The following is a 14,317-nucleotide window of genomic DNA, read 5'->3' as shown; positions in this document are numbered from 1 at the left end:
GCCGGGTCTCCCAGACCTCTCCCTCAAGGCGAAGTCCATATAAAAGGCTAAACCTCTCCGAGAGGCTGGGGGGTATGAAGGTTGCCAAGTCCATAATCCGGCAGCAGGGGGAAAGCCAAGAAACCATGGCAGCGAGGCAGATGGCAATAGGGGTAGATGGAATACCTCCGCAATCATCCAGATCGTCCACGATTGCAGAGGCTGGAGCCCAAAGGCTACCCCCGAAAAGTCCAGTCCGCAGTCAGAAGGGGCGGGAGGCGAGCCAGAGGCTAGCAGCCAGCCGGCCAGGCAGATCGGCAGAAAAGCGGCCGTGCGCCGACTCGCCGCCCCACCTCGAGCCTAAAACATGGCGCCAGAAACCACCGCTTGCCTACCCGGCCTCGTTCTCGGCAGCCACATGTACGAGGTCAAGACCTCTCATATGGCTGCCCGAAGTAAGATCTACCGGGCCGGGGACAGCAAGCGGCTAAACGGACGGCCGAGGCTTCGTCAACATCGGAGGGGCCTCTCGTCGCCGGAGCCGAGTCCTCAGAGCCGCGCCATCTTGCGCATGCGCAGAGCCCTGAAATTTTGAAATTTTAAGGCACAACAGGCTGTATCTTAACAGAACACACACCCTGAGGGGTATTAGGGGTATCTTACCCCCACAGTATTTTTTTCCAGAGAATAAGCCATCTGTGTACCAAGTTCGGTTGAAATTGCTCAAGGTGTTCCAGAGTTACGCTGGAACATACACACATACACACACAAAGCCATTTATATAGATAGATAGATTTCTGTAGCAAGAATACCCAGAGGAAGCTAAGAGTCAGCTTGAGATCCACCCTTAAGATCTGACCTAGGGATGGTGGGTGAGCATGGATAGTTTCATTCTGAGAGCTGCATAGCTTGGGGACAAATGATTGGGTGGCATACAGTGGCAATGGGAAGGCAAGGGATGCCCTAGAAGAGGCTGATACAAGTATGTACATTTAGATGGAGATGTGACAAGGACATTCACATTTACTCACCATCCTAGTGTGTACACCCTGGCTTATATACACCCATGCCTCTTTTTAGTTGGGTTTTAATTCATTTAATTCAGTAGAAGTCCCCCTGCTTACTGCAGTGCCCCTCTCTCAGGACTACAGGTAGCGCTTGAGCACAAAATTTCTGTTGTTGAGAGAGACAGTTGTTAAGCGAATTTTGCCTAAATATAACACCTTGCTTGCTACAGAGTTAATATGTGAATCCCTGCAGTTCTTAAGTTAGTAACATGGTTGTTAAGTGAATCCGGCATTCCCATGGGCTTTGCTTGTAAGAACCTGACGCCAGAAGACTGCAAATGTCATAACAATCAGCGTTGACAAGCGCCTGAATTTTGATCAGGGCCTCTGTGGCTCAGACTGGTAAGACAGTCTGTTATTAACAGCAGCTGCTTGCAATTACTGCAGGTTCAAGCCCCACCAGGCCCAAGGTTGACTCAGCCTTCCATCCTTTATAAGGTAGGTAAAATGAGAACCCAGATTGTTGGGGGCAATAAGTTGACTTTGTATATAATATACAAATAGGATGAAGACTATTGCTTGACATAGTGTAAGCCGCCCTGAGTCTTCAGAGAAGGGCGGGATATAAATGCAAATAAAAATTAAAAATAAAAGAAAAAATAAAAGATCGTGTGACCATGAGTGGTCGTAAGTGTGGAAAACAGCCATAAGTCATTTTTTCCAAAGGTGCTTTTTCAAAAGGCAACTGGACTTTGTATTCCTTGAAGACGTTTCGCTTCTTATCCAAGAAACTTCTTCAGTTCCGACTGAATGGTAGAGAATGGAAGGATTCAGTCTACCATTCAGTCAACACTGAAGAAGCTTTTTTGGATGAGAAGCAAAAACATCTTCAAGGAAAAACCAAGAAAGACCAGTTGCCTTTTGAAAAAGCACCTTTGGGACAACCATGACCAGGATGGCTGAGAATCTCCATAGACATTTGGCTCGTCCCATTAATTGGGAGCCTTGCAGAAAAAGCTTAACTGGATTTTAAGGAGTCTTCTTATTCTTCTCCTCTGAGATCAGAACTGGCAAGTTGTCACATGGGCTTCTGATTGAAAATGAGAACAAAAAATTAAATGGAACAAAAATTATTTGGTTCATTAGTTCCCAGCATGGAACATGTTGTAATTCATGGTTTTAAACCATGGCTTCATGCAGTGATGGGTTTCACATTTTGTTGCTACTGATTCGCTGCGTGCACGCTCACTTCACGTGCACCTTCCGTGCACGTACCCAGCCTTCTGCGCATGTACTTTGCTCACGCACGCCTTCCACACATGCGCCCGGCCTCAAAACCGTGCCTAATAGGATGGCATAGAGCCGGGGCGGGTCACTTGGCCCACCCACGATCTCCGCTACCGGTTCGCCTGAATGGGTACAAACTGCCTGGATACCACCTCTGGCTTCATGGTTGCAGAAGGTGAGATGGAAGGGTCCCCAACCTTTCGGACCTCAGGGACCACTAAATTCATAATTTTAAATCCTGTGGACCACTAATATGATCTGCCTAATGACCGGCTGGGCGGGCCTGGCAAGATGGTCATGTGACTGGGTGGGTGTGGCCAACTCAATGTCACTCATGTCGAGGGGCGCCTTGCCAGCCTCTGCTTGCCACTCCTCGCCTGCCCGCCTGGGCTCTTTAGGGCCCCAACGGAAAGCAGTTGTTGGAGCTAAGCAGCCACCATGAGAAAGAACTGGCAAAATAGCTGAGTTCAAATTTGATCTGACCGAGAAGGAGGCTTAGCAGAAGCACCTCACTGAGGACTAGGAACATAGGCTTTCCAAGCAGAGGGAAGACCTGCGGGAGTGCAAGGCCAGGTACTGGCGCCTGGCGACTCAGCAGGCTGAGCTGGTCAGCCAGTTCCAGGCCATGATGCAGTCCCATTGGAACAAGGCCCTCTGGCTCTTTGCCACCAGCAGTGCTTCCCTCCAGCCTCTGCCCAAAGCCCCACACCAGGAGGCTGAAGCAGACCCCAAATCGGAATTTCTGCCCCCCTCCCACCCACACAAAAAGACCCTGAAGGGGGAGACTCTCTGCAGCAACACAAAGGTTCATTGCACGTATCCGGCCCAGGGGCCTTAGTTTGAGGACCCCTGATTTAGTGCAATATAAAAAAAAATGCAAATAATTTTTCTGGGGATCACCAAAATTTTCTCACGGACTATCAGTGGTCCACGGTGGTCTACTACACCGCTGTAGACTCATACACAAATCCTATTGGCAGTTGTGGGGGAAGCAGTCAGTTTTGGAAAACACGGTTACAGGCTTGCTTGTAGCCCTAACGCATTAGCTCTACTATGAGAATCTAAAAGATATTTTTTTTTATAATTTAGATTTATTTGTTTTCCGTAGCGTAAGGAAAGGTAGTGTTGATGTTGGCCCAAATCCATGGCTGTTGGCCTAGAAAGGTCCAGTCTGACCCAAGGAATCTGCCTGTTTCTGTTCCATGATCTGACTTACGATGTTCTTCCTTCTGTGGCTACCATTCGGAGTCCCACCGCAGCAGAAAGACACAATAGTAATGAAATATTCCTCTTGATTTGGTTTCACATTGGGATTGCCCATACATAGCAATGTTAGGAGACATTGCACGAAATTCCTAACTGTGAAGTTGGTGTTTATTAGAAAGAAATGTCTGGTCCTAATTTGTTAAAATTGCTGTTGTGTTTTGATTGTAGGGTGTTTGTGTTATTTTAAGGGTTGTTTTTTTTTTTGGCTTATCATATCCTGTGCATTTTCTTTTTTAAAATTGGCTTTCATTTCAAAATTGGCAAGACCCTTGGAAATGTCTAATTTGAAAATGGGATTAGTGTATTTTTAATAAATAATAATGCATATTAAAAAAAAAAACCCAAAATGGAAGAATCGACTTGGTTGTGAAATGCCACAATACTTTCCAACTTCCAGTTATTATTTTTTTTAATGCTGTGTGCTTGTTTTGTAACGCTCATGTGGTTCGCCCTCATTTTAGACTAGAACATCTTTCTTAAGAATGTTGACATTTGCCAATTATTTTAATTTTTACTCCTTAAATTACGTTTGGTAACTTTTTAGTTTATTCTGTATAATATAGAATGAAGCATTTGGAGGGAAGTATTTTTTTTTGTCAAGCACTTCTTTGAACTGCATATGTGTGTGTGTGTGTGTGTGTGTGTGTGTGTGTGTGTGTGTGTAATATATATATATATATATATATATATATATACATATATATATATATATATATAATTGTAATTTTGCAATTATGTAATGATATTTGAAAACATGATGACTTAAGAAAAAAACCTGTTCCAAGCATTTTGTATATTTTAGGCTAGTGTTTAAACAGCAATGTGTACCATTAAAAATTACCAATAAGTTGTTTTTGAATGCTCTGCTCATGTGCTCACACGTACCAAAATTTTGGTAGCCTAATTGCGAGTTCAAACACTTTCGTTCTCCGTTGTATTTAAACGTTGGCTTTTTGTGTGTGCATCGTGCTGTTATCTGTCAGCAGCTTTTAGGAAAGAGCGAAAGGGAATCACACAGATTGTTGGTAACAAGATTCGACGCGACTGCCATGGAACGTGTACGAAAAAGTGGTAAAGCCATCACTCAATCAAAGGAAATGGAAGAATGCAGATTTTGTGTTGCGTTCCCCCTCTTCCTAGTGTAGGGTAGACCTCTGCGCCACGCACGGTTAAAAATGTTCGCATTTGTGTGTGTGTGTGTGTGTGTGTGTGTGTGTGTGTGTGTGTGTGTTTTAACGGGCTGATTGGTTGCTCTAATTTAGATTTTTTCAGTTCTGATTCCCGATCTCTTGGAGTTTTGGAGCGAGACGGCGTTTTGGGGGCATTGCTTCTATATTTTCAAGCGAGTCATAATTTCCATCTGTTTTCACTTGACTTGTGGTTGTGGAGATCCTGCTTGGCCCCTGGGATCTAGCCGTCTCTGCTGAGAGGATGTGGAGTTTTGTCAGCCAGTGAAATATGTCTGACTCTCCTCCTGCAAACTGAGCCTCTCCATCTCATCTTGGGTGGTCCCAGAAAAGCTAGATGAGAAGCTTTAACAGAAAAACTCTTCACTTTCCCTATCTGTTACTCATCCCTTTAATAGAAAGGGCTTCACAAGGAGCCCCAGAAACAAACCCTTCGGTTGCAGACTTCAATTAGATTCATTAAAAGATCCTGCTTCAAAATGCCTTCTGTTTAATCTCTGGGTGTCCTTTAATAGACCATTGTATTCAGGGCCGGGCTTCAAAAAAATTTAGCAAGGGGTTCTCTGCCCGGTTGCTGGGTGGGGGTGGCCATGGTGGGGGTGGCCTAGTCGGCCTCCTGCACCATGTGGGGGGGGTGTTTTTGCCCTCCCCGGGCTCTGGAGGCTTTCCTTCAGTCTCCAGGAAGGCGAAAACAGCCTCCCCAGGCTCTGGAGGTCTTCCTCAAGCCTCCAGGAGGGCAAAAACGACTTCCCCAGGCTCTGGAGACCGGAAAAGGGCCCGTTTCCAGCCTTTCCAAACTTCCGGTAGACCCGTTTTTTGCCCTCCCCGAGCCTCCGCACACGCCTTGCATTTACCTGCATCCAAAATGGGCTGCATGGGGACTCCTGGGAGGGGAGAGGTGGGTGGGGCCAGGCAGGCATGGGATTTGACGGTTTTCCGAACTGCACAGAATCTTAGCTAGAGGTTCTCCCGAACCCCTGCGAACCCCCAGCAGCCCACTTCCGGTTGTATTCATGCTCGCTTCTCTACCTGTACAAAATTGTACAAATTGGGGTGTGTGTGTGTGGGGGGGAGGAAATTCACAAGCCTTGGCTGATTGTCTGCTCTTTGCTTTGTTCCAGGCCCTGCTGAAGGTGCTCGTGGAGGAAAGGGAAAAGGCCTTGGAGAAACAGCATGTCTCTGCAGTTGAGAAGCAGGCGCAGAAGTGTGAAGAGTTACTCAACGCTCAGGTAATCATCTTCTTTTAACGACCCCATAATCCCTTGCGGGGTGGAGTCTGGGCAACTGAATGGAGCTGAGTGTTTACTGGCCGGATGCCCTTCTTGTCGCCAGTGCGGAGCTCAGTGCTCAGGTAACGCCCCCTGTTTATTTACAAAAGATCTCTTTCTAAAGTCAGAACGGAAGCTTTTTGCCTTCGGGGTTATTTGATCCTTGGCCAAGGTAGGACAACCTGCAGATCTATTGACCTTTTACCTCTTCAGCTGAAGGGTCCGCCTGTATTTTTCTCCAGTGCAGTGAAATCATCATTAACAGGAGTCACCTGCCACGTATCTGAATTTTGATCACGTGTCCAAGGGGATACTGCAGCTGTCTTTGTTCGACTTGTACACAGGAAGTCCTCGACTTATGACAGTTTATGAAGGCAGGCTAGGAAGCAATAGATGGGAACTAATCAAGGAGAGAAGCAACCTAGAACTTAGGAGAAATTTCCTGACAGTTAAGAACAAGTAATCGGTGGAACGACTTGCCTCCAGATGTTTTGGGTGCTCCATCACTGGAGGTTTTTAAGAAGGGATTGGACAGCTATTTGTCTGAAATGGTATAGGGTTGCCTGCCTGAGCTGGGGTTTGGACTAGAAGACCTAGAAGGCTCAATAAGCCTGACTAGGTGGCTCAGTGGCTAAGACATTGAGCTTGCCGATCAGAAAGGTTGGCACTTCAGCGGTTCGAATCCCTAGTACAGGTCTCCTGCGTGAGCAGGGGGTTGGACTAGATGACCTCTAGTTATTGTTAACTCTGTTAACCTCCAAGGTCTCTTCCAACTCTGTCATCCTGTTGTTGTTTAGTGACCGTTCAAAGTGACAACAGCACTGAAAAGAGTGACTTATGGCGATTTTTCACACGATACCATTGCAACATCCCCATGGTCATGTGATAAATATATCCTGCGCAGGCTGCACTGGCTACCTGTGGCCTTCCGGGTGCGCTTCAAGGTTCTGGTGACCACCTTTAAAGCGCTCCATGGCATAGGGCCGGGTTACTTACGGGACCGCCTACTGCTACCGAATATCTCTCACCGACCCGTGCGCTCTCACAGAGAGGGTCTCCTCAGGGTGCCGTCGGCCAGGCAGTGCCGTCTGGTGACACCCAGGGGAAGGGCCTTCTCTGTGGGGGCCCCCACCCTCTGGAATGAACTACCCCCCGGACTTCGTCAGCTTTCGGACCTCCGGACCTTCCGCCGCGGGCTTAAAACATATTTATTTAACTGTGCAGGACTGAGCTAGATTTTAAATTATCGGTTTTAAATTGGGTTTTATTCTATATTTTTAATTCTAAATTAACGGGCTTTTTAGAATAAGTTTTTTAATTGTTTTTATATTGTATTTATGTGTTTTTAAATGCCTGTACACCGCCCTGAGTCCTTCGGGAGATAGGGCGGTATATAAATTTGATTAAATAAATAAATAAATAATAAATAAATAAAAATTCAGATGCTTTGAGTCATAATTATGAAGGTTGCAGTGTCCCGGGGTCAAGTAGTCCCCTTTTGCGACCTTTTGACAAACAAAATCAACGGGGAAACCAACAACCCTTTTACTAACCTAACAACATCAGTGGCTCACTTAACAACTGTGGAAAGAAAAGTTGTAAAATGGGGCAAAATTCACTTAGGGTTTCACAAAATTCACAAATGACTTTACTTAGCAAAATTTTTTTGGGATCGATTGCGGTCGTAAATCGAGGACTACCTGTACCGCTGAATCCTGTAGGCCTTGTGTATTAGCAGGATTGTAGAGGAAAAATATCCGTGGTAGCAATTCAGGAACACATTTGGAGTCCAGGTAAAAGGCTGGATGGCTTAGTAGATGAATGCAAACAGCTTGAATTGCAACCAGAAGCAAACAGCAATGAGTATGGCTGCTGTAGAATACATGCACAATTTTGTCCCAAAGTCCCTAGTAGTACTCTTCCTGTTAGAAGGGAAGGCTGCCTAAGGCATAGGTTTGACTAAGGCACAGGTGAACTAGTCTACCTCTTTTCCATCGTCTTGAAAGGTCTCGTGTAAAAATGTTGATTTAACAAAGACGTGGTGGGCAGTGGAAGTCAGTATCATTAGGTACATCCAAGGATGGCCATGATTTATGACAGATTATAAATTGAAATGAAGAGTAAATAAATGAAGAGGATGGATGGATGGATGGATGGATGGATGGATGGATGGATGGATGGATGGATAAGGGAAGGTGGGAGGAGAGAGGGAAGGAAGGAAGGTTATATGTCTATGCAATGAAGAGAAAATGGGAGAATGTAACATTGAATGAAGAGTAAATAAATGAGGACCCAGATTGTTGGGGGCAATTAAGTTGACTTTGTATATAATATACAAATGGATGAAGACTATTTTGCTTAACACAATGTAAGCCGCCCTGAGTCTTCGGAGAAGGGCGGGATATAAATTCAAATTTTAAAAAAAATGAAGAGGATGGATGGATATGGATGAATGGATGGATAAGGGAAGGGAAGGTGGGAGGAGGGAGGGAAGAAAAGAAGGAAGGAAGGTCATATGTCTATGCAATGAAAAAAAATGGGAGAATGTAACATTGAATGAAAAGTAAATAAATGGAGAGGATGCATGGATATGGATGAATGGAGTGCTGGCTCTTTGTCTTTGAGATGGAGATGAGCTCCGTCCCCTAGAGTCGGGAACGATTAGCACATGTGTGCGAGGGGAACCTTTACACATGGTTTCAGACAGAAAGAAATCAGGAACCAAGGCTGTTCAAATGAGTACAAGTTTACTCCATGCTAGCTCGCTACAAAAATCTGCTCTACTAACCGTCAAGGCAAATTGGCGGTAGACAAGGGTCAACGCAATTAGATATCTTGTGGGTGCAAAGGAATTCAAGACTGGTGACAGATTTGATCGCTCCTTCGGGCTCAACCTGGTCATCTCTTACACTCGGCACATGAATAGCTGTAAATCCAAAGGATTGTGCTACAGTAAATGATTGAGAAAATTAGGGAAGGATGTAAAGATTATGAGAGGTTCTGAATGTGGGACAGAACTATGTTCTAGCAGCACCAAGAGCGGATCGTTAGAGAAAAGAAGGCATGGAAAGTTGCCAAACAAACTAGAATGAAAACAAAACAACCTTAAGAAGTGTGTGTGTCCTGTTTGAAAGAATATGAGAAGACAGGTTGGTTTTGGATAGAAGTCATGGAAGGTGGATATCGAAATTGCAGGGATCAGAATGAAGAAAATTATATTACTGCGCCAGGGAGTTCTGTTGAATTATGCAAATGCTAATGGAAAATATGTGGAATGAAGGGGAAGAGGCTGTGGATAAAAAAAAAATAAGACTTGAGAAAACGATGGCTGCAAATCATGAGGATGAGAGGAAGGTATCTTAAAATGTTTGAAAAGGAAAAATAAGATATTTCCTAGGAAAATTGGCAAAGGGGCCACGAACAAAAAAATATTGGAAGAGGCAAAGAAAATGCAAAGGCTTTTTTAATGCGGATTATTATTTTTTTTTAAAAAATGAAGAGGATGGATGGATATGGATGAATGGATGGATAAGGGAAGGGAAGGTGGGAGGAGGGAGGGAAGAAAAGAAGGAAGGAAGGTCATATGTCTATGCAATGAAAGAAAATGGGAGAATGTAACATTGAATGAAAAGTAAATAAATGGAGAGGATGGATGGATATGGATGAATGGAGTGCCGGCTCTTTGTCTTTGAAACGGAGATGAGCACCGCCCCCTAGAATCGGGAACGACTAGCACATATGTGCGAGGGGAACCTTTACCTTTACACATGGTGTCAGACAGAAAGAAATCAGGAACCAAGGCTGTTCAAATGAGTACAAGTTTACTCCATGCTAGCTCGCTACAAAAATCTGCTCTACTAACCGTCAAGGCAAATTGGCGGTAGACAAGGGTCAACGCAATTAGATATCTTGTGGGTGCAAAGGAATTCAAGACTGGTGACAGATTTGATCGCTCCTTCGGGCTCAACCTGGTCATCTCTTACACTCGGCACATGAATAGCTGTAAATCCAAAGGATTGTGCTACAGTAAATGATTGAGAAAATTAGGGAAGGATGTAAAGATTATGAGAGGTTCTGAATGTGGGACAGAACTATGTTCTAGCAGCACCAAGAGCGGATCGTTAGAGAAAAGAAGGCATGGAAAGTTGCCAAACAAACTAGAATGAAAACAAAACAACCTTAAGAAGTGTGTGTGTCCTGTTTGAAAGAATATGAGAAGACAGGTTGGTTTTGGATAGAAGTCATGGAAGGTGGATATCGAAATTGCAGGGATCAGAGTGAAGAAAATTATATTACTGCGCCAGGGAGTTCTGTTGAATTATGCAAATACTAATGGAAAATATGTGGAATGAAGGGGAAGAGGCTGTGGATGAAAAAAAAAATTAGACTTGAGAAAACGATGGCTGCAAATCATGAGGATGAGAGGAAGGTATCTTAAAATGTTTGAAAAGGAAAAATAAGATATTTCCTAGGAAAATTGGCAAAGGGGCCACGAGCAAAAAAATATTGGAAGAGGCAAAGAAAATGCAAAGTCTTTTTTAATGCGGATTATTATTTTTTTTTAAAAAAAAAATGGAGGTAGATAAAAAGAGCTAAACAAGGAGCTTTCAGCAGAGTTATTAGAATTAAAAATGAAAGTAATGAGTGAAATGAGTGAATAATGAAAAGGGGCGCTTTGGAGATTGATGAATAACAAAGATGTGCTGAGCAGAGAAGTGACAGGTATACTTGTAAAAGTTTGTGTCAAGGAAGAATGGATGAAAATACCTATAAGGCAGGGGTGAAATGTAAAATTTGTTACTACCAGTTCTGTGGGCGTGGCTTGGTGGAAGGGGGTTAATGTGACTGGGTGGGCGTGGCCAACTTTAAAAAAAAAACTTTTAAAAGCATTTTTTCTACAACCTCTTCGCCGAGATCTATTTGTACTCATTTTCCTAAAGTAGGGATGTCAAATGCTATTTCATTGAGGGCCGCATCAGGGTTAGAATAGAATAATTTTTTTTATTGGCCAAGTGTGATTGGACAACAAGGAATTTGTCTTAATGCATATGCTCTCACTGTACATAAAAGAAAAGATACCTTCATCAAGAACAATAAGATACAACACTTAATGATAGTCATAGGGTACAAATAAGCAATCAGGAAACAATCAATATTAATATAAATGGTAAGGATGCAAGCAACAAAGTTACAGTCATAAGTGGAAGGAGATGGGTGGTGGGAACGATGAGAAGATTAATAGTAGTGCAGATTTAGTAAATAGTTTGACAGTGTTGAGGGAATTATTTGTTTAGCAGAGTGATGGCGTTCGGGGGAAAAACTATCCTTGTGTCTAGTTGTTCTGGTGTCCAGTGGTCGTTTTGAGGGTAGGAGTTGGAACAATTTATGTCCAGGATGCGAGGGGTCTGTAAATATTTTCACAGCCCTCTTTTTGACTCGTGCAATATACAGGTCCTCAGTGGAAGGCAGGTTGGTAGCCATTGTTTTTTCTGCAGTTCTAATGATCCTCTGAAGTCTGTGTCTGTCTTGTTAGGTTGCAGAACCAAACCAGAGCGTTATAGGGTTGTGTTTGACCTGGGGGGGGGGGCGTGGCCAGCTCAACATCACTCGTATTCATGGCGCCTGTGGTGGCTCGAGCGCTCCGTCAGCGGAAACAGGCTCCTGAGCTCGGTTTTCGGCAGCCACGGACTCCTGCAGCCGTCTGTCAGCGAAAACGGAGCTCCGGACAGCTCAATTTTCGCTGGCAGAAGCCCCCTGGGCCAGTCGTTTGCTGTTTCCAGGGCAGCCCCACAAGCCAGATCTAACTACCCCGCAAGTCAGATCTGACCCCTGGGCATTGAGTTTGACACCCTTGCTGTAAAGGGAAGTGTGCCAATAATGGATTATTTAAGTGTAAGTGGCCAAATTGTATTGAAAGGCATCGGTTTTGACCTTTTGAAGAGCTGTGAAGACATTTGGCTGTTCGCCACGCTTTGGGCTCGGATGGAAATGAACCAGCAAACACAGAATTGGTGAGATGCTGGAGTGGAGTGACATGATACTCTGTGTGGTTTTGTGGGCTCCTATTGATTCTGCTCTTATGAAACAGGGCTGCGAGGATCACATGCTATGATTATCAGGCATAATATAGGTGACCGTGCAAGTTTTATAAATAAATATAGAGAAATTAAATGGGCTGGACGGGTATGTGAGTGGATGTCGGAAATGTGTGATGAAAAATTGAAAATGATAATAAAAATAGTTTTGGAAGGTTCCCAATTGAATTAGCTGAAGCTGCTGTGTGTCAGGAACCGAGCTGAATCTGTTCATGCAAACTCTACCAAGAAATTCTATTTTGGATGGATTTGTTCCTCAAGTGTCTGAAGCAGTGGTGAAATTCAGGGTTTTTTTTACTACTGCTTCTGTGGGCATGGCTTGGTGGGCATGGCTTGGTGGGCATAGCAAGGGAAGGATACTGCAAAATCTCCATTCCCACCCACTCCAGGGGAAAGATACTGCAAAATCCCCATTCCCTTCCCACTCCTGGGGGAAGGATATTGCAAAATCCCCATTCCCACCTCACTCCAGGGGAAGGATATCGCAAAATCTCCATTCTCTCCCCACTCCAGGGGAAGGATACTGCAAAAACTCCATTCCTTCCCCACTCCAGGGGAAGGATATTGCAAAAGCTCCATTCCCTCCCCACTCCTGGGGGAAGAATACTGCAAAATCTCCATTCCCACCACACTCCAGGGGAAGGATACTGCAAAATCTCCATTCCCACCCACTCCAGGGGAAAGATACTGCAAAATCCCCATTCTCTCCCCATTCCAGGGGAAGGATACTGCAGAATCTCCACTCCCACCTCACTCCAGGGGAAGGATACTGCAAAATTCTCATTCTCTTTCCACTCCAGGGGAAGGCTATTGCAAAATCCCCATCCCCTCCCCACTCCTGGGGGAAGGATATTAAAAAATCTCCATTCCCACTCCAGGGGAAGTCTATTGCAAAATCTCCATTCCTACCCCACTCCAGGGGAAGGATACTGCAAAATCTCCATTCCCACCCCACTCTGCGGCCAGCCAGAGGTGGTATCTGGCAGTTCTCTGAACTACTCAAAATTTCCACTACCGGTTCTCCAGAACTAGTCAGAACCTGCTGGATTTCACCCCTGGTCTCAAGATGCTCACAAGTGATATATGTTTGAAATTGTCTTTGAAAGGCAAGTTGTTGCGTTGAAAGGAAGAAACCAGTCCTCATTGTCTCCCAGATTCATCATCAGTCAGTTGGTTCACAAAAATGGATTAAGGATTTGTATATTGTACTGTTTTTTAATCTGGCTGTACACCGCCCTGAGTCCTTCGGGAGAAGGGCGGTATAAAAATCTAAATAATAAATAAATAAATAAATTGAAGTCTACAAATTCATAATCTTATTATAATACAACTTGCCCAGAGCTGGTTTGGACGTGGTATAAAATTAAATTGAATTAGCTGAGTGATAAATAGCAATGGGAGTGCAGACACTCAGAAAATTAATTACGGCGAACAAGTCTGAGTGTAGATAATTAATTGATTGTGAGTCAGGGCGGAACTGTGATCTCACACCAGCAACCCCAGAAGAAAATTTAGGAATAGAAAATGCAGTAATTCTAAAAATGGGATTACAATTTTTCTGCCCCCTTTAATCCTTAAGGAATTTTATTGACCAGTAAATCTTACTAAGAGTTGTTGCATGTTTTGGGTGCAATGTTTTGTTTAAAAGATCCTTTAAAAATGGAATGGAATACGTATGAAACCAGCCATAATCTTGTCTCATTTGTTGAAAATGTGAGCTTCCATGCTCTTAAAAGACATCAGCGTAGGAGGGAATTTGTTTAATGGGGCAGTCCATGCATTTTTGAAGATTTGTTTAGTGGTAATTGATTGCAAAAAATATTGAGGAATATAAATTTAGACTTCTAAGGCATCTGGAAGGCATTGATTTCTTGAATCCAAAATACTATCCCCCTGTGGAGTTAATTAATTCCCATCAAATATATATAAAATATCCAGACATTTTAAAGCTATTGAAAACATTGTGTTTTTTTTCTTTTTCTTGCCCTTTGTTTGGGAAAGAATAACAGAAACTTAGGGGAAAGAGCATATGTAATCCTCATCTACAAATTAATTGTATTATAGTGAATCTATAAAAATCTGTGCAAAACGCACATTTCTACATGAAGCTCCCTTTTGCCGTTTCGCAACATTTCTGAGAACTGAAAGTTTTCATACATGAAAACAAGTTTATCCTTTTGCATGTTTTATGTTCTCTTGATTTGACTTCATTGGTTCCAAATTTTGGT

The 14,317-nt window shown here is 43.7% G+C and overlaps 1 protein-coding gene across 6 annotated transcripts in view; it reads left to right on the top strand.

Moving 5' to 3' along the window:
- CCDC91 (coiled-coil domain containing 91) overlaps positions 1–14,317 on the top strand; it is a 189,841-nt gene that overhangs the window by 68,064 nt on the left and 107,460 nt on the right. For all 6 annotated transcript variants that reach the window (XM_058190901.1, XM_058190900.1, XM_058190902.1 and 3 more), the window contains one exon: positions 5,848–5,955. In XM_058190901.1, coding sequence (XP_058046884.1) covers positions 5,848–5,955 — 108 coding nt within the window. The remainder of the gene's footprint in view (positions 1–5,847; positions 5,956–14,317) is intronic.

The sequence above is a fragment of the Ahaetulla prasina genome, chromosome 7 (assembly GCF_028640845.1).
Source record: "Ahaetulla prasina isolate Xishuangbanna chromosome 7, ASM2864084v1, whole genome shotgun sequence".
Lineage (NCBI taxonomy): Eukaryota > Metazoa > Chordata > Lepidosauria > Squamata > Colubridae > Ahaetulla > Ahaetulla prasina.
The sequence above is the reverse complement of the archived record's forward strand: the minus strand, read 5'-3'. Positions and strand labels throughout refer to the sequence as shown.